The following is a 20,922-nucleotide window of genomic DNA, read 5'->3' as shown; positions in this document are numbered from 1 at the left end:
TTGCACAACTGCATAGAGCTCCGAGCTTTGAATACAACAGCATTCAGAACACGGAATGCCGCTCTTTCTGGCAGAACTGAAGCAGCCTCAAGTCAAATTAACATCAAATTAACCAAACAATGCGCAACTATACCCATTAGCTCATTTCCTCGCACAAAATGCAACCGCATAATGGCCTGACATGGGCCCACATTACAGACCTAGGCCCAAATGCACAAAGTGGTTTGGTAACATCCTCCGCCATGTGCTTGCTACATGCAGAGGCAAGCAGCCTGCAGGAAAGTGTTACAAAACTGCTTCGTACTGTCTCATGACAAGCGCATCCTAGAAAGCGGGTCGTCCAAATCTTAAATCCCAAGAGTGGAACATAAGTTGGCTGAAAATTTATCTTGAAGTTGTACTAACAGCGTAAATAATTAACTGACACAAATGCGCGACAACAAAAACTTTTTTTTATACATCTCTACACAATACACTGTGTTAGTGAAGTTACTGGAGCCGTCGTACCAAACTACGCACTAAGCAAATAAAAAATACTGCTTGCGTTGCAGTTTAGTCAAACATTTTAAAAACTTCACACAATCCTTAACTTTTAAACGTAAGAGCGACTAAGAACGGCCATTTCAGAAGTAACAGGGTAATACGTATAAGATTATAAAGCTACGATTGATCTAATAAATACGTAAAAAAAAAAAAAAAAAAGCCAGTCTTACACTTTCGGTACTTCGGTTAAGAACTCACACACGTGCAAAATATTTCCCAGAGAAGTGTGGGATGGCTAAAGACGCCCAAAATAAACTTCTGAAAAACAGTGCAGTAATAAAAAGCTTGAACATTGGCAATCTACATATTTGGCGTGGGTATGCATAAGGGGACCCTTGGAACATCCAAGTAAGGAATACGTTCTGCGTAACCGGTACAACACTCAACGTCAATAGCACTGAAGAAAGAATAGCATGCAGAAGCACGTCTAACATGACAGGTGGCACTAAAACAAACCATTCAGAGACACCTGCCTACAATCCGTCAATGAGGCCAACCAACCAGCTCAGCGTGCCACAAAAGCTTGCACTAAACATAACCTGAGCTATGGATGACCCAAAACATGTCAGCAGTTTCAAGACTCAGCTCAATGCAACCATCCTGTTAAAATGGTGCAAGACAGCTGCGCTTAAACGTCATCTCATTGGTGCAAGAAGTTGTCAAAAACGGCCCAACATCAGAATATACAGAATTAACCCGAAGCCAAAAGTTTAGAGCTCGAACAAAGTAGCCCTTGTGTTACTGTGCATGCTTCAAAGGATATGCAAACTGTATATGCTCATGTTGCTGTAGAACACAATAGAAATATAGAAAGTTCCGCACTGTTTTTTATTTTTTTTACTGCTACAGCTACCTGATAGCCGAGAAATTATAAAGTCAGACTGCCTAGCGAGTTGGCGATAATGAAGCACAACACCACTCATGTACACCATTTGGGCCTTCGGAAAGGGCCTGGTGAAGACATAGGGTCTACATTGACTTTTTTCTGTCAAAGCATGACGCCAGTCACGAAATTCAAAAGCCATCGGAGGGACACCAGGTAGCCCAACTAGACAGAGCACTGCACGGGCTTACATTTTGAGGCTGGCCTGGCACGTCTACTGTCTGTCTTACACAACACAGGCCCAGCCGGCCCTGCTGAAAGTGCCTGTCTACACGCCCGGCCTATTGCCCGGCCTGGCTGGAAGCTCCTCGACACATGCTCGGTGCGAATGCGTGAGTATGCCTGTGCACTGAAAATATGACCTCATTCCCCTGGCTCTTGCTCCGACTATTTAGAAGGGTGACCAGAATATTCATTTATACTGTCACTGTGCAACTTAAAAAAAAAAAAAAGAATCTCAGCAGTTTACGACGAGACAAGGACACAACAAGAACACTTGGGCGCATGTACCCTTTCTGCAGTTTTAAATGCTAAAATCATGAGTAGAATTATGTGTAGCTGAATTCATTGTGCGTTCCCTGTGCGGATGGATGCGACAACGATGAAATTAGTGTACTGGAAATGCTGAAGAAGTTGCTGTCAAATGGTAAATATCCGCATAGAAATTAGGCAAAGGCAAAGTAAAAGGTATAAAAACGCTCACTTAAAACATTACACAATAAAACAGCCCAAAATGTCTCGGTCTATATACAGGCTACAGACGAGGAACAAATGATAATTGATCAACAATTGACAATTGATCAACAGCGTTTGATAGCTGCATGTTCTATAGTTAAACAAAAAGCATGGTGTGGGAGAAAGCAACCCCATGGCCATGCCTTCCTCCTAAAGTGCAAACGAAACGGGTAAAAAAAAAAAGCCACAAAAGATATCGCAGCAGGAGATAGAGCCAAATCAGGAGATAAATAGTCAGCCTTGATAGCGTTACCTATAGGACACTTGTGAAATCATGCATTCTTTTTTACTCCCTCAACAAAAACTAAGCCACATCAAATTGAACGAAGCAAGTTATGACAGGGAAACCAAATAATTAAGGGAAGTCCCTAAGATGAAGCAAGTTTCTGCAAAGAAAAAAAAAATGTAAGTACCTAAATGCAGCCACAAGACTAAAAGGAGAGAATGCAACCGAGAATTTTTCTCTTCCTTCACTAAACCTCTCCCTTGGGCACTTCCCTAGATTATTCAACTAACTCTCATCGGTTAAAACAGCCTGAAAGCCCCTCAACTACTTTGAAAGAAACAGGAGCAGCCAACATTTCCAGTTTCAAATCTCAGACAAAATTTAATTTCCTTCACTGCAACATTTTCTGACAAAACTGTACTGCCCTTAATTCTATATCAATTTAATTAGGCAGACGGGAATTCTCCCCTAGCAGGAATTTCTCTAAGCAGGCCTTCATCAGGCATTTAAAGGGAAACAAGTGATTCAAAAATATTGCAAGATCACTAGCGCAAATTGTAGCCTGGAGTCTCTAGGCCATGTTTTGTCCGCTCTCGCTGCTTTACGCGACTTTATTCAGTAGAAAACACAATTCGAAAATGCTGTACTCCCCTTTGCATCCTCCTTGTCGATTTCCTATGGCATTTCGTATGACATCAAAACAAGATGGCTTGGCTTGACTGTACTACTGCACGGCTCACTGACGCTCCGACACAATCAGTTGGCCAGGCGTTTAGTCGGCCGGCCGCTGGTGGTCCTCGCAATTCGTTAGCTCACTTGAAACTAAGGCACGACATGTTTGTGCCTGGAAGAACGTGCCTTTAGTTAGTTAGTTTGTAGACTGTATCAAGCTCAATCCAAGTCGCTGCACACAAGCGCAGATGCGACGCTTTGCTGACTGGTACGCTAGTAGAAAAATCTAAGGCCAATTGAAAACAGGAGAAGAGTCAGTGAAGCTAACATAGGTACTAAGGAATTAAAATCAACCGAAACTTTTATTGTACAGAGTAAAACCAGGGTGCAGGAAGCCCCTCTGCACTGGGTGAACTAGCACAGTGGTCAGCAGCTTGACCACATACTTGCGAACGCTTTTCCGTCCTGCTAGACACGAGATATTGTGGGAATTCGGGGGACGCTTACTGCACAAGCACTATACAAGAAATAGTAATCTAAGCTGCTTGAAATGCTAAAACAAATAAAAATGTAAACTGGCTCTACATTATTTCCACTCCTGGCATCGCTCGCTAATGGCCGAGTGGTCTGGGGCACTAGGCATATTGTGTTGCAAGTTCTAATCCCAATAGTGCATGTTTTTTTCTTTTTTTGAAGTTGATTTATTTGCTTTTGAGCAATCTTTTCTATATTGAATTCACCATTTTTGTGCTGTAATGTGCAGAAAGCCTGCCGACTGACACTGTCACGCTGGCGAGTTCTCATTGGCGTGTTGTTGCCATAATCACCAAGTTGCTGGCACAGTCCCGAATAAGCCGACCCTTGGCATGGTGCAAACACGCCTCTTACAATACAGGCACGAGCCAGGCAAGCTCCATAGATGGGGGAAAAGCGCATCGCATTCGAGCTCCTCCGGTGATGAGGAGGGCACTCCTCTGATTGATTGATTGTGGGGGTTTAACATGCCAACGCTACACAGGTGATGAGGCACGCTGTAGTGGAGGGCTCCGTATTAATTTTGACCACCTGGCACCTTTAACGAGCGCCGAAATCTCGATCAGACAGGCGTTTTCGCTTTTCGCCTCCATCAGAGGGCGTTCATCCACTGCGTACACCTTGGCTAGTGATTGTTAGAATTCCAAGCCATGCTGGTCGGCTTATCTGGCAAATTTTACAGCCGACAACATGGCAGAAGTGCGGTATGCCGATTACCGAGATATTGAGAATGCTCATTCAACGATAACGTCGGATACTAAAGCATGTTGTTTCACAGAACTGAAACCAAAACTGGTTTGAATTTTAATCTTGGACATCGTCCAGTAACGTAGCACCTTGTACTGACGTCACTGCTGTTGATGCGGCCGCCGCAAACTGCGCATAGTAATTTTTGTTCTTTCAGGCTTTATAAAATAAATACTGCCTTATCGCCCGAATAAATGATGAAAAGTGTTTATTTGAGCCAGTCTTTGCAGTGCAACCAAAAACAGGTGCTTGACAAATTCACTTCAGTGTCCAAGCAAACACTTGTCCAATTATTTGTTCTTGTTTAACAGTTGAGTCAATCCATTTGCTTTTGGTCTACCAATTGCCAGCATCCCAGTATGTGATTAATGCAGCTGCACTACCAATGGCTAGCCGCCTAGTTAGCTCAGTTGGTACAGCAACTGCTCTAGATATGCAGTGGTTCTTCGCCTGAACCTGGGAATGGGTCGATTATTTTTGTTTAAGCTGCAAATTTTAACTAAAAAGCTATGCCATGAAATTGTACGGATGCATTCGGGTGAATGACAATTTTTCTTTAACACCAACAGAAAAGGGAAAACAGAAAGGTGCCACAGCTTGACAATTTAGAACACATCAAGGAACAGGAGACTGAAATGTTCAGTTTTCTTAGAAAACTTGGCAGTGTGGGAGTGTGTGCAGGTTTGACGATTCACCAGCAACAGCTGCAATGAGCAGAAAACCATGCCTTCGAAAACTCGGACGCAGCGAGCAATAGCCATAAGTGACAACCCCCACTCAAAAGCAACAATAAGAGCTTCAAACGTCAATCAGAACAGCTTGAAACTTCTCGGCTGTCAGCCAATTCATCAGCCTTAAACGCTGCACTTTACAGAATTCAAGGAAAACTTTGGCATAGACTGTTTGATTGATTGTAGGGTGTGACGCGCTGACGCAACGCAGGTGATGAGGCATGCCGTAGTGGAAGGCTCCATATTAATTCTGACTACCTGGGGATGTTTTACGTGCGCCGAAATCTCAAACGCACAGGCATTTTTGCTTTTCGCCTCCATCAGAAAAGCGGCCGCCACAGCCAGGAATCGAACCCGCATCCTCGTGTTCAGTGGCATAGACTGTTCGTCTAGGTCAATGCCTCAAATGTCTCGCTAGGTAGGCATCACAGGTAGCAGCAAACACTTTTTTTGTGCTACCTGATGTTGAAGCTGCGTGAAAGTTATAACAAAATGCCACTGTAGCTAAACAAAAGCAAAAGTTAATAAAGAACACATTTTGCCATCTCCAAACCCATGGGAATAACGAGGACGTGATGCCAATTCAGGCTTACGAACAGGAAGAATTGAGGAACTTGACTGGTGCATATGAGCTGGAAATAGCATGCCATTGCATTAATGCTAAAATTAAAGCGATGAGCACTGGAAACCAAGTGAAAACAGCAGCATGGACTCTGAGAAATGCCTCTGATTCTGGACCTGATGTTGTAGCATCATACACGTCAGTGGGAAGATTTAGAAATGGCCCTTCAGTCCAAATGACGAGATTACTACGGATGAGCAAAATCTCCCAATGATCTGATCTAAGATATTAAAACCAGCCAGTCAAATGAAATTTGTAAACCCCCATGTTTGCTAACACCAATAATACCCGTGCTACACGAACACAAAAAATGGCATTAAGTGCTGAAGGCCTTAAGATGCCAAATGACATTAACTGGTCGGGCCGTGCTACACGCGAAACCGCAAGGGCATTAAATGTGTTAGGCATGATGGTGATCATGCCCAAAAAGAGAAATTCACTCATATTTTAGAAGTCTTTAACGTAGAGAAAAACATCTTACAAGGGTTACAAATGTTTTTTTGTGAAAAAAAAAACGTTATGAGAAACAGTGTTTTCTTAAAAATGGTGTGAGCCATTTCTAAAAGTGGCTTCAGCTGCCATCGCCTGCCAGTGGTAGCCAAATCCGAAAAAATTAGCATGATGAGTGACACGATGTTTTGTTTTTTGCCGCTGTTCTAGTGAACTTCGTCTTCTTCAAAACTTCGGCACTAAGGATGCACAAAAAACCGCCTTATTTCGAAGATAAGCTACGTTTCCGTGTCAACACTCTGGTGCTGAGAGTTTCGTTGGTTTCATTTGGTGCTCATCGCGTTCGAGGGTAGGCAGATTTAAGGTGTTTGTGAAGGTAAACGAGTTGTGCGGAACTCCTTAAACCGAAATGACATTAGAGCGAATGGCATTAGATTTTTGCGTGTAGCAGCGAATTAATGGCATTAAAAGTTAAGGCATTAAGCACTTAATGTCATTTTTCATGTACGTGTGGCACGGGTATAAATATGCACCTGACACAATCATACACGCAAAAACGAAGAAAGACCTGAGTTTTCGCATGAGCAGCCTAACAAATGTACCTGCGAGACCATCACTGGCATCAAAATGGGTTGGGGGAGATGTTGTTATGGGGCTCATTTGAGTACGACATAGGCTTCCCACAGCAGAAGTAAACAACAGGAAAATTACCGTGTTGAGACTCGCAGTGCTCATTTTAGAAGTGCATCAACTCCATATTTACTCGTACAGACAACGCCAGGGACGCCACCCTAATGACACTAAGTAGAAAAGCAGAACTATTCAATCCATCTATTTATTTGCACAGAAATTTGGGCAAAACTATTGCTGCAAATAAGTTGCATCCATTTTCAGGAGGTTTGAGACCATTTAGGACAGCAGACTGGAAACCGGGAGGCTACCAAATAATTCATGAAATTGAAAAGGTTGGGATAGAGAACAGTGGCAATGAACGCACGTGGGTAAAGCAAGCAAAAGCAATAAAAAATGCAACTGAATGCAGCTACAGACTTGCTTGGTTACCTTTCTACTAGAGGAGTACTACTTGAATTTCCAGAAAACTGTTATGGTTAGTTATGGTTAGATGCCAAGACACCTTCCTGCAAGTATGGGCATCAAACGTTCCCTGGAACCAATTTTAAGCTGATACTATTGCCACAGTTCCGAGAGGACAGGAAACAGCGGCTCAGCCACTCTGTGATGCCAAACTGACTGATGGAGGGGTGTGACAGAGAATCTTCCGGCTGGTTAAACTCGATGTGGTCGGCCCCTTCCCTCTCATCGACCTGAATATTAGACGAGACCAAAACTGGCAAGCAAAAATAACCACACAAAGTAAACATTTTGGTGGGGCATATGAAATCTTTTATCCCCTTTCGACCACCTGGCCCCAGCTCTGGGCAGTTTCACACCTGGTGAATGTGGCGGTACTAATTTTGAATTAGGCTAGGGAGGGGAGGGGGGGGGGGGGGGGGATGCTTTTGAAGCCGGCAGTCTTGCTTGGACAGAAAAAAGTGACGTGCACTAGCCCCTAGAGCTCCCCACACTCACTCTCGGCATCTCAACCATCGAAACTGAAACCGATGACAAGAATGGCGCTGTAATTTATAACCGGCAACACGCTGGCCAATTTTAATTTCTGTGCTATTGTTTATGGGCTACCAGAGACTCGTGGGAGGGAACCCCCCACCCCAACAAATAAAAATTTGGTAACAGTGCTTTCTTAACACATCAGTTGTCATTAGACCATCATCATTGATATAGAGGCTGGGGTGCCAATTGTCCTGCAACTCAAATATTTACAGGGACAAAAAACAAGCTCACTCCAGCGAACAAGTTTACCGCTCCCTTGGGGTATGCACCAACCACCCATAAATGGGTACAAACAAAAAAACATCGGCAATAATATAAATCAAGAACCCTATGTACACAAGTATTAGCCTCAAAAAAATGCATTTAACTGTGGAAGGAATTAGCAGGCATGCTTTGCCAGACACTGCATGCATTGCTGCTTAGCTTTTTTTTTTTGTTCCCCAAGTTTCTGTTCCAGTTTCAAATAATTTGTACGGCTCAACTGCCCACTCAATCCGTTTTTCTACTGTACAACATGATATTGCCATTTGGATCCCAAATGTCTCAACATACGATTATTTCACGGCGCCTCAGCAGAGTCTAATGCACAGGAGAAAACGAGCTGAACAAGCGCAAACCGGGTTACCTTACTCCAATTCCGGTGCACAGATGAAAATGGAAGACACAATTCTGATCATGCACAAACAGGGCTCATTTCATTTTCTGTTTTCATGCCCTGTACAGCACCCTACCTCAAAGAACAAGACTAATTGGAAAAACAAATCTTGAAGCACACGTGCCAGTCTTCAGGGAACTTGCGTGCAGAGTTGGCTAGGCTTCACAGAAAACTCACAAACACAAAAGACGTAATTACAATCCAGAAAACATTAACCAACCAAAACAGAACACAAATTCAGGTGAAAGCCTCTAAAGAAACAATAGCTACTAGCACTTGTGGTGCTGTCTGGGTAGGCCACTAGCAATCCTCAGTTCTTATTCCTTTGTGACTGTCTATTGCCCACACTGGGTGGTTGAAAAAAAAAGAAAAAAAAAAAAAAAAGGCCAGCAGGCCAGATTTGCGACCCCCACCTCCACAAAGAAAGCTAAAGCTAGACACTTTGCATGCAAAGCGTATGGCTTTAGCACGGGATGAATACCACGCGAGGCACCTGAAGAGCACTGCACATCACCAATGCCAGAAATTAATAAATTAGTTCGTGCCGGAACAAAATGTACTCAACTAGTCAAGCACAGAGACAGGTAGCCACCAGGTTCAAATCATGAAACAAGCACAGCTAAACATTGCAAGGGAAAGACAAAGACAGCAGGAGAGAGGGTACGGCATCAATGCCGCCTGTTTTTCTCCTGAACACGTGACGATGGACACACAAAAAGCAACGCCTCGAGAGGGGCCCAGTTCATTCGGATAAAGCCGTTTACTTGGGGGAGGAGTTAGTCCACCAGGGGGTGCCCGATCCGGAGGCCGCCTTGGGAGAGTAGAGCCGGTCGGTGGGCTCAGTGCGCCGCTTGGCCACCTGGCGGTCCTTGGCGCGCCGGTTTTGGAACCAAATCCTTACTTGCTCCTCGGAGAGGCCGATGTTCATGGCCAGCTCTATGCGGCGCTGGTAGTCCACGTACGGCTTGCACTGGTACGCCTGCTCCAAGGTGGTGCGCTGAGACTCAGAGAAGGTTGACTTCTCCCGCACACGCAGCAGGCCCAGCGTCACGGACGGCGGCAGTGAGGGCAACCCTGCAAGGAGGGCACAGGGGGCCGCGTCAGCACCCGCCCTCCCACAGCCTGTGGGAAAAGTTCCTAGTGCCCAAGGACACCTTGGAGCAGAGAAAGCGGCAAGTTCTTAGAGAACACAGGACCTAGCAACTGCCTGCTCATTTATTTATTTCCTCTTCTGTTATCTGAGCGTCGGGGAAAAATGGGTGGCTGCTGAATGCCTGTGCCTACTTGTTTTTCTACGGAGCTCATGGCAATGAGTCTGTTTGATTCAGCCTGCACCTCTTGGTACTTCGCGCACCAGTTCAGTGCCAGTTTCGCCATCCCGCATGAACAGGAGAACCAGACCTGCCCTTTTTTTATACTGCTCCTGCACTTCCTCTGCAAGCAGAGCATGCAAAGCCGTGAACTCATCCTGAACTCATCTGCACCCCTGGCGGATCGAACGGCGTGGTTCAGGTACCGCAAGCTGCACCCCCTGCAGGTGAATCAAACAGACCCTCAGAGTGATTCGAGTGACTCGGTACCCGGCTTCTGACTTAAGCTGTAACCACATGCACTGATTACGCATGTTGGCACCGGCTGCTCAGTCGTTATGCTGACAGGCTAAACTGTTCACCACGGGTTCCGTCTCGTCTTATGTGCCAATATTCAATAGCAAAATGAGAAATAGGTGCGAGCGACAGAGTAAAATAACGCACTCGCAAGGTAACTGTAAATTGCAAGCAGGGGAGACTGACAGAATACAGCCATGTTCACAATGCATGGCTATACAGAGCCACTAAGTACAATAATCTGCCAGTTAGCAAGCACGGGCTGACTTAAACTGAAAACTTCAGCAAAATAACGTCCGCCACATGCAGACGCCTCACACTCTTTGCCCGAGATACATACATCGGTGAAAAATGGCGCTGGAGCATAGGCTCTAAGAGCATTGAATATCACTCGCGCGGCCAAAGTCACAGTTCTACTCACTGTCCTGCACTTTCATAATATCAGAATGCATACTCCATGAGCCCTACAAATGCATCACTGCAACACCTAAGGCATCCGCCTGAAATGCAGCCGTAAAGCTACAGAGGAAAGCCGGGCCACAAGAAAATCCTGGACGAGGTCAAATTTTTTCCACAGCAAAGTTTCTGAGAAAGCTGCAGAGCTTTCCTCTGTTTTAACATCTTCAGGTGTGCTGTAGTTGCAACCCAATTGTTGTGGCACGACTGCATTTTAGTAGACTGCGTAACTACAAGGCTTTCCCGACACAGTCAGCATCATGCAGGAACATTTTCAAGCCTACACACATACAGAAAATACTACTGCAAATAAAATGCAAAGGTCACCACAAGACAGACATCTTCACTATGACAACATGGAAAGTTTTAAAATTTTTATAGATTCTGCACGTATTGACAGCAGCACAGTTAAGACAGATATGGTGAAAGTGACAAACAAAAAAGTACAACACAAGTATGGAAGGAAGGTATAAAATATTAACACGTGTCAGCACAGCCAGTGGTTTAAACAACTGAATCTAGCAACGAGAAGGCATTTACTCCTTCAGAGGCATCGTTTGGTCGGTTGACAGCTTACCAGCTTAATAGGGTATACACTCCCAAGAATTTTCACAAATTGCAACTAGAAATATTTAGCCATATGCCCGCTTGTTTCTTCTCGAAATTTTGTCTACACCTCTGTTTAGAAACCCATGGACATGTATAAAAAAAAATATGTTGACATTGAAACAACTACACTCCACTGCACAGACATCAAGACATAAGCAATGGGAATGCAAGCAGCACTTGAAGACATACACGCTAGCACATAGTGAAGAAGGGGCAAGTTGGAAAGGTGTTGCAGTGTTAAGGAAGGCACAGACCGCGTGCACTTGACATAACTGGGCAGCACTGGCCCTTTACCTGGGCCTGTCAAGTCTTGTCTAGCGCCATTCATACCACTATGACACAGTGTTATAAAGAGCACCCAAGGGGTCAAGGCCCACAAATAAGTGTAAAATAAGAAGCTTTCCTGGATGACAATGCACAAAGGTAACTCCCCGAAATATAACTGCTTGACATTTAGCAAGGCCAACAACAGTGCGGGAAGTTGGTACTGGGACAACTCAGGCATGTTTCCTAGTGCAAAAAAAGACGTGAACACCATAAAAGAATGCAGACAGGACAGACGTGTCTGTCTTGTCTGCATTCTCTGTTTGCGCCTTTCTTAGGCTAGGAAACATGCCTCAGGTAAGCCACGAGCAACTTGGAGCAATACTGCTTTCTTGGTATAGACTAGCCTCAGCTATCAAAGCTTTGGCTTACAAACTCAGTCCACCAGTTCAAGCTGTTCGAGAAGAGCAATTAAGCGCCCAGCAAAGTTAAACAATACCTCTTTCATCAGCAACTTTACAACATGGCACGTCTTATATAGCCACATGCCACTCTAACGGACTTCAACGGATAAGAGTTTTATCGGCTGAACAGTATTTTAATGGGTACCAGAAACAAGCTTGGCTGAACAGTAACAATGTGCTGAATGTTTATCACCTTGAAGACAAACGACAGCCGGAGTAACACACCTTGTTGATTGCATGCGCCAGCCGCATAAAAAGTTACTGCTACAGCCAACGCACAGAGGAAATAAGGACATCGATTGCGATTCCAGCCTCTTTTTTTTTGCAGGGAAAAAAACGCGACAACGGGGTGGGCATACGATGCGCTACGAGGCTAATCAAACGCTAAATCATACATGCGTGTGACACAACACCCGCATTGGTCGGGCTACAACTGGGCGCAGCATGACGTGTTCCAAACTCATCGCGTGCGTTCATAAAAGCACAGCGTAGAACAGGCGCAGCATGCGAACGCGTCCCATGAAAGCTTCGGCGGGAGCGCGGCTTGCAGGGGGCAACGGGGGGCGAGGGTTCTTCGTGCACTGGCTCGTGGGCCCCGTGGCGCCCGCTTCGGCCTCGGTTGCAGGCGAATTCCTGGGCACAAAGATCAGAGTTACATGAGAAGCACTCAGAAATCTGATTCTCAACAAACAGGCAGGAAGCGACTCCCGCCAAATGAGGGCAGGCGGAATCGCGTCATAAACGTCACAGTGGCACCGTTGACCGCGAGGTCGAGTTGGGCTATTAGGAAGTAAATCTACTCGATCGGCACAAACAACACACTGCGCAGAGGTACTGGCGCTCTTAGCGAGTGATTTGAATTATAAATAGTTTAAGAAATCGATTCTAATCGCTAATTGCTGCTCCCGCCCTAACAGCTTCAACACCCTTGTCGCCCGAGACAAAGGAAACGCCGCGACGGTTAAAACGGTACTTCCCGGACACCACCAAACGGTGTGCACGCATAAAACGGCCTGTTTTTTCGTCGCAGTCGGTGGGTTCAGACTACAAGACGTAACAACTTATCAGGAATGCATTGTCCGCGATGTAACTCACTGCGCTGATCGAAGCCGAAATTCATTATTGAAATTTTGTTGCCAGACGAAGTTGATGCGGGCAATACAACGTCACAAGCACAAAAACATTAGCAACCTTGAAGATAATATTTTTGTAATACGCCTGCAAAATTTATTTTATTATAGATAAAATTGTGAAATATTTATTTAACTTGCTGATCCCCTAATACACTTGATTAACATTTAGACTTATTTGACAGCAAGCAACACTGAGATTTGCGCAGTGTAATTTTATCTCGTAAGATGGCGCCAGCCACTTCTTTTCGCGAACATGTGGGTTGGGTGAAAGTTGGTGGGCCGTTGTTATGTGTAATTCAGTCAATCGATTAGTGTATTCAACTGTCAGGGACGAGAAAAGATTCGCTAGTTTTCCTTTCATTCTTGCTTTCAGTCTGCAAAAACACAGCTGCGAGCGAATAAACGACAATTCTTATTACCAAAAGAAATTGCATGGCGCGGACATAAATCAATGCATATGACCTCACAGCAACTGCGGTTGCTGCAACTACAGAGATTTATTTAAACGGAAGTTGGTATGACACACTGCAATGAATTTATTTTAACTTGGTACGCTGCTTGACAGCCCTTTTTTGTACAATTCGCGCAAACTTGCAGCGCTTGCGACTCCGCAAGCATGATCAGCTGCGTGAGGAGAAAAGCATCGGTGCATATATTACTCGGCTTGACAGTCCTACCGCTTAAGAAAATGACAACCTTTTAGTAACACATACATGGCTTCTACGGAAATTTGAACTTGGCTCGCAATAGCAGTTGATATCGGTTCTGCACAGCCGAACCGGTTGGGAGGAGGAGGTAGCCTTCACGCTTTCATCCGCGCCGCGCAAACCGGAACCACGTGACTATGCAAGGTAGCTTGGTGCAACGGCTTTCGCTTTTTTCCATCGTTCAGCTTTAAAACTTGCGAAAAATTTTAACCTGGAAAGGTGAGTTTTCAAATATATACACAGTTCTATTCTGCTTGCAATTTTGATTGTATCACAACTAGGAATGGGCTGGCAATACTGCCAACTGTGACCCAATTCCATTGCAGCAAGCTACCGCCTGCGCTAACCCAGTGCGACTGAAAGTGATGTTGCGTGTGTGTGTTGCTTTGGGGAGCTAGGCCTTGCCCTTGATCTCCAAACGAAGAGGAAAAGTGCCGCTCGTCGGATTGTCGGTGCAGTAACCGGGATTTTGTTGTGCAATTGGTTCGCCGGGCAATGTTGGTGGATGGATTGGCCGACACTTGTTCAGCCTCGGCAATGAGCAGCGATAACAGCAACAGCTCATCGAACGGCAACTCTGCGGCTGCTCTGCCCGTCGTCTCATCCGGTACGTATTTCCGTACCCTTGAATGTCGTGCACGGTGCGTACCTGGCCCTTGCGACCGCGTTTCCGTGTGTCTGGAAAACTGTCAGCGCACTGTCGCCCGCGCTCCGGCACCGCGAGACCACCGGTCGCGCGCTGGGGCAGCGCGAGCACATGCGCGTTTAATGCGCAATACTTTCAGAAAGTGCGGCTATCGGCCCAATGCGTGCCTCTCCCGCGGTGTGTCAGAAAGCGGGGCACGTGCCGAAGGTGAAAGCGCCGACCGCGAATCGGCGGCGGTCCACAAACTGCCGCCTTTGTTTCGAATGCAGTGAGAGCGAAGCGCGACCTTGGCACACATTCGCGGCTTCCATGCTTCCCGTCGGGAGCGGGCCCCCGAGCAACGGCGGCGTTTCTCGGGCACCGCCGTTGCACTGCGGCTCGTTCCGGCGCGATAGACGCGGTGTCGAAAGTTGCGATCGCCAGCATTTATCGGTTCTCGCAACTCGGCAGCTTCGGAAGCGCCGTAAATAACGTCGCTTCCCGATGGCCCCCCGTATTCCGGCCAGTGTCACGCCGTGCTATATCGTCGACGCATGCGTATCGCCTTCGTCTGTTACCGCCAGTCTGATTTGTTTTTTCTCCCTCCTCGCTCTGCTTCCCCCATCATATGCTCGCCCCCTGCTGAACGCCAGAATATTGCATATTTTACGCGTTTACATTTTTTTGCATATATATATATATATATATATATATATATATATATATATATATATATATATATATATATATATATAACAGGCGAGCAGGACCCCTTTGTTGTTTGGATGAGAGCAGCACGGCGGCTGTGCTTCTGCTGCTTAGCTCGGCAGCAGCATCCTGGCTGAGCACGCGATCTGTGATCCAGCTTGCGACAGGCCGGCGGCATTCCCGTGCCCAGAAGGCGCGCACCGCGAGAGCAGCACACGTCTAATGAGATGGAAATTTCCGGCGAGGGCCAGACGTTCTCTTATGCAACGCGACGGCTTTGCCCGTGACTCCCGCGTTCCGGGGCGCCTACAAAAGCACGACGCCGCTCCAGGCTTTTTACGCATGTGACCGAGCGCCCCGAGGCCCCCCCCACTTATCTCCTTTGCGTAATCACGAGCCCTCGTCCGGGCCCTCGTGCTGCCGGCGTGTGCCTGCGAAACTTTCGATTGACCATTTCAGTCCGCGCGAAAGAACGCAGGACAAGCGTACTTGTTTTGCGGCAGGCCACAGTACCGGCAAGAACTGCATCTTCTTGGCGGCCATTCATAAAGTCGGCTTACCAATTCGCATCATTCGAGAAATGATTCTCTTGCGCGGTAACGTACGGATCCGGCGTTCATTACGCAGCAATCGGGGAAATTCAGTGGGCCTTGCAGACTCGCGAAGGTCCTTAATATCCGGGTTCGTGCATTTACGGCATTGTTATTACTCTTTAAAAATAGCACGTGATAGGGGGCACCGTTTTATATATTTTTTTTATTGCTGGTAGGATGGCGTGGTAGGATGTTGTGGCCGGGTCTAACCTGGGAAGATCCGCTTAACTACACACGGTCGATGTTTTATTGAGCCATGCAAAAGCGAATCCTGACGCTCAGCTGGGTATTTTTAGTCTGCTTTTAATGTCGCGGGAACGTGTGGCTTCCGTTGCTTCGATTTCGCGTTGCTTGCCCAGTCTGCGTGATAAAGCGCGCGTCTACAGCAATTCAGAAAGTCAATGTGTGCTTATTCCCGTTCTGCGCAACAGGCCTAGTGCCGTCCTATTCATAATAAATTTTACAACAACAACAAATGTTTGCTTATTCCCGTTCTGCGTTGGTACATTGCCTGAATGGCCCCAACCGGTCCGGAAAGACGTGTCGCTGCTGCCATTGTGCATGCAGCGCCAAGAAAGCTATCCGGTGTTAAAAAAAAGGCCTCCGCTGTTCATTTCTCGCATAAAAACTTCCGAAATAGCGTTGGCTGCTCGACGTTGTGGTACCTTGGTCGAGTGTATTCCACGATCGAACTCATTTTTAAAATGTGAGTGGCTTTCGCTTCATTCCTTAGAGAGAGATTTCTAGACCGACTAATAAATTGTCATGGAGTTAACCCTGTTATTTGATTAACAGGCGTAAAATCTACTGTGGTTGGTTCTTCTTTAGCTCGGTAATAGTACCACGCAATTTGGTCGAGTTATTCGAGGTCAAATTCACACAAACACAAAGATAGAGCGGTTTTAACCCAACCTTTTAAGAAGCGATTTCCAGAGGGTGGCGGAATTAAACTTGTTATTGAATTAATGAAAATAGAATCTACCGTCGTCGGCGTTTCTATAGTCCAGCTACAGTGCCACGCAATTTGGTCGAGTTTATTCGAAAATTGGATTCGCACACAAAAAATGGAGCGATTTTAGCCTGACTCTACAAAGCGTCTTCTAGAGCGACTCATGAACGGCGGTAGAAGTAAACGTATGATTTAAATAAATATCTACATTGATTGGTCAGTCTGTAGTCCAGTTATGGCACCACAAGATATGATCCAGTTTATTCGGAGATCGAATTCACGAAAAAAATGGAAAGATTGGGAAAGGGGTCAGGCTGAAAAGTGATTTTTGGGAAGGGAGAGAAGGAGGGGGGGGGGAGAAAGGAACTTGAAACTGTCTGATGACACTTACGCAAGCTCACTGGGGTGGGGGGAAGGGGGACAAGAAAGGGAATTGCGAGGTGGGAAGTGTGCAAGAAAGGTGTAGGGTAAGTTCTGAAAAATGTGGGAAGTCATGATGCAATTAAAGGGTACTAAATACTCAACCGAGCGTCCATTACATTCCACCACGCCTTCAGCCGACAACAAAAATTAAGAATTAGGTGGAACCAAAATCACGCCATATCCACGGAATGAATGATGATAAGTGGGGCGAAGCTCGAGAGGGGGAGATCATCGGTAACCGTAACTCTCCCGTGAAAGTTCGCCCATTACATCATTAAGAAAGACGTAAGACTCTGTGCGTACATTGTACAAATAAACTTTTATTTTCGGAGTCAATGCTCCCAGGCCCAGACCTGGTGAAAGACCCCGCGCCATCGAGGACTACCCCGCACCTCTACCACAATTTGTCACGTAGGATGGGACACAACGGTAAAGAAAGAACTTTTATTTAGGGCGAACTTGTGCCCGAACAAGACGAGAGGAAACGAGCAAAGGTCCTTGCGTCTCGTTCGATCTCCGAGAACGACTGCCTGCGGTCGTGGCGTGATCTCTTGCGTGATCTCCCCCTCGCAGTGCACGTGCGCTCGCGCCTCCGTTGGCGAACACAGACAAGCTCGCGCTCCCGGTGCCGAGTTTGCGCTGCCGGTTGCAGCCGGTTCTTGCGCGTGCAACGCGGCCCACTTTGCGACATCTCCGAAAGCATGCGGCGGTCACGTACCACGAGACACAAGGGATGGGCAGACCCATGGCTTTAGGAGCTTCGCCCCTAAAAGGAGCCTTCTATCGTAGGGACCGATAACAATGCTGTCAGTGAGTTAATTCGGACATTAAAGTCATGCGCGCGTCTGCAAGACCCTTTCAATTCCAACTTCTGTAGAGCGGCTCAATAAAGGGCGGTAGAATTAAACGTGTGATTGAATTAACTAAAATAAAATCTGCGGTGGCAGGTTGGCGCCAATACCCTCCTTCGCTGTCGCTCGTCGCTCGCTTGTGGGCTGCTTCTGGCCGGCCAAACGCGAGCGACGGCCTGTCGCTTGCGCTGAAGTCGCCCCCGGCGGCCTGTGTATAATTTTTTTCTCAAGACGCTGTCGCCCACACGTGTCCATTGAGCTACGTTTTTCGCGTCACTCATCGCTGTCACTGCATGTGGTTTTTTCTTGTGATTTTTCTTGTGATTTCTTTCGTGGGCCTGGCGTGTGCTCTGCTAGGTGTCTGGTTACTCAAAAGCGTGTGACGAGTATGCCTCTCACGTTGCAACGTTACTGTCGCGTACCTTGCTCTACTAGCACCCGGGGATGGGTCGGGCTTCTCTGAGAAATGTGAACATACGCCAGCCTTCTTGGATTTATTTTTATTTTTTTAACTTAGCATTCTGAAATAGTTTCAAATACTCCTAGCTACCTGTCGGGCGGGACACCTTGAAACTGTCGGGGTCGTCAGTCGTTTGACAATGTTACTGGCAGTTTTTGTTGTTGTTCTTTCTGCACCTGCGAAGTATATTTTCTCTGTTCCGAAGACATAGCACAATAGCTTCCGTGAGTTGCTTAGCGCCGCCAGCGTTTCTAGCGTCGGGGCGGCGCGAAGCACCGTGCTCGCCCATGGTGCCCGATTAGCGCACCTGCAGCCCGACTTCCTACAGAAGGCGCAGGCTCCCAGTTTCCTCGACGTGCAATGTGCGGCAGGCGGGCTACACGTAACAGGAAAGCGGCGCGGCTCTGCCCTTGGGTAACACCGTCAGCCGACTGCTTTTCCCCCGCGCCGTCGGGCTGCTGCCGCATTGAGACGAGCCGTTTTATGTAAGACGGGAAGAAGTCGCCGTTCCTGCCTCGTTTGCTTCCGCGTGGCTCGTGCGCTGCCTTTTTCTCGTCGCGATTACGAAAGCGAAAGGGAGACACTTCTGCAACCAACGTATCCGCTGCTGGGAACGGGAAGAACCTTGCGCGGGTACAAAAATGTAATAACAACCGCGCCCTTTGGTGTTCATTCGTCAGTTTCCCGAATGCAGTGCTCTCTCTCTCTCTCGCTCTCTCTTGCTCCGTGCAGTTTGTTTGCACGCGCTGTTAACGCCTCGTATTGTGATTAGCGCGGAAGTTTCTACGCTTCGCTTTTTCGTCAAGTCAGTGCTTGCTGTCTTCGGAAGTTTCAGTCCATGTTCGCGGCCCGCAGCTGTTCGTACACACCTGTCGCACCTTCTGTCCTTTTTAGGATTTCTGTTATGCAGCAGCCGCTGAACGAGGAAAGTTTAGTGACACGGATTCTACCGCAACCAGTTTACTTTACGCGTTAGCCCAGGACGTCCAAATTTCTTGTGCTAAAATTTCTAGCGCTTCGTGTGTAGCACGTCGTACTCTTCGTGTTTTCTCTCCTCATTCAGCCAGGAACGGAAACCGAACTGTGCCACCGGAGTGATGGAGCGATGCGTCCAGTTTCGTTTAAATTAAACCATTTTAGTCGTGGGCTCCTTGTGCATGAATTCATTCTTGTACAAGACAGCAACAAATAAAACGAGGTTCTCCTGGTCCAGATTCATCAGAGTAGGTGGATTTTGAGGGGGAATGGATTTATTCATTCATGATTACAATCGGTACCTAAAAAAAACTGGTACAAATGTTTTTTTTTTTTTCGACAAGAATGTGATTTTTTTGTATGTCCCGTTGCGACATTAGGAAATCCCGCTGGGTAAAAGTTTCTGAATTATCAGCAGTGCTGACTTATTAGCTGCTAAGGTGAAGTCGCCTGTTCAATTGCCAGCCTCGGTGGTTGCAGTTCGGATGGAGGCACAAACACTTGTGTGCACAAGATTGTCCGTATTAGTTCGTTGCTCTCCTCAGGGTGCGGCCCCGGAGCCCCGGTGCAGCTTCGGCGCGTAAAGTACCGCTTTGATTTTGAACACCTTCCGGATTAGGCGTGAACCCGGAGGGGCCCAGCGAACCGAGCGAGAGTGAAAGAAACCACGCAGCGTCTACTCCATTGCTTCCTGTGTCGTTCTGTGGCACGGTCGGCGTTGATCTGGTGGTGGTGCTGCAAGAACTCGGACAACGGCGCTCTCTGTTTACGTCGCCCGGCAAACGCCTGGCTCTCTCTTTCCTCCGGGCCGGCCGGCTGTGTGGAGGAAGCGGCAGGTTTCCTTCCACCTTGCGCCGCGTAAAGGCCGATCCACACGGCGGACCAAAACGATTATTTTGACCGCGGTCCGCGCATCACGTGACAGGACGTCACCAGTTCGCGCGGGCCGCCGTTGGTCCGGGCAGGACCGCGGCCCTCGCGGGCCAAATATTCGCCGAGGGTTTACCGTCCGCGGTCTCGACGGCGGACCGCGACATCAATCAGCGTGGTCTGACAGCTCCCGCGCCGCGTGGGCGGAGCCGGGTCCAGTTGCGCCAATAGAGAATGGCGCAGGCAGCGCGGCTGTTTCGAAGCGCTCGAAGGAGCCTGTCAATCACCCCCGCTGGGATAGGCGGCGGGCTAGGCTTACAATCGCGACGCATACTTCATCCGCGCTTTTACTAGCGAGTCCTACGACTCTTACTAGTGCAATGCTAGCCGTCATTATCACTTTGTTTCACGCATGTGGACCTCAATTTGCGGGAAGCGTTCGGTTCCAGCGAGCGGTGACGAGCCGTATGCAGCCCGCATCACCCCGCCGTCGCCGCTCGTAGTGTCGCCTTCGTGCGAACGACGCCGGCGGCTGCGTGAGCGCGCCCGCCCGGCTGGCACGCGGGTGGCTGTTACTGTGGGGATGAAACGTTTCGTGCAGGCTTGTGCGTTACAACATGTTGTCGCGGCCAAACGGCGCCTGTGTTCAACCTTCCAGCTTGCGTGTTCAGACGGTCGGCCATTCCCGGTCCGCTCAGCCGGCCCGCCGTGTGGATGCGCTCTGCTCTGGATTCCGCACGCCACAACTTGGTTCCGCAGTCCCAGCTCTTTTCGACACATCCACTTTTTAACCCAGCA

The 20,922-nt window shown here is 47.5% G+C and overlaps 2 protein-coding genes across 3 annotated transcripts in view; one reads left to right on the top strand and one right to left on the bottom strand.

The window, feature by feature from the left end:
- LOC144158592 (uncharacterized) overlaps window positions 1-10,474 on the bottom strand; it is a 31,869-nt gene extending 21,395 nt beyond the window's left edge. The window contains exons 1-2 of the mRNA XM_077689598.1: window positions 10,459-10,474; window positions 9,195-9,609 (exon numbers count right to left, since the gene is read on the bottom strand). Of these exons, the coding sequence (XP_077545724.1) occupies window positions 9,195-9,609; window positions 10,459-10,474 (431 nt within the window). The remainder of the gene's footprint in view (window positions 1-9,194; window positions 9,610-10,458) is intronic.
- Window positions 10,475-13,899: 3,425 nt separating this feature from the next.
- Window positions 13,900-20,922, top strand: part of Ftz-f1 (ftz transcription factor 1) — a 353,164-nt gene continuing 346,141 nt past the window's right edge. The window contains exon 1 of one of the 2 annotated variants that reach the window (XM_077675587.1): window positions 13,900-14,277. In XM_077675587.1, coding sequence (XP_077531713.1) covers window positions 14,166-14,277 — 112 coding nt within the window. In that variant the 5' untranslated portion in view covers window positions 13,900-14,165. The remainder of the gene's footprint in view (window positions 14,278-20,922) is intronic. The other variant, XM_077675592.1, reaches the window with a different exon arrangement.

This window comes from Haemaphysalis longicornis, unplaced genomic scaffold, assembly GCF_048455015.1.
Source record: "Haemaphysalis longicornis isolate Haplotype H1 unplaced genomic scaffold, Haemaphysalis longicornis Haplotype H1 scaffold_1, whole genome shotgun sequence".
NCBI lineage: Eukaryota > Metazoa > Arthropoda > Arachnida > Ixodida > Ixodidae > Haemaphysalis > Haemaphysalis longicornis.
The sequence above is the reverse complement of the archived record's forward strand: the minus strand, read 5'-3'. Positions and strand labels throughout refer to the sequence as shown.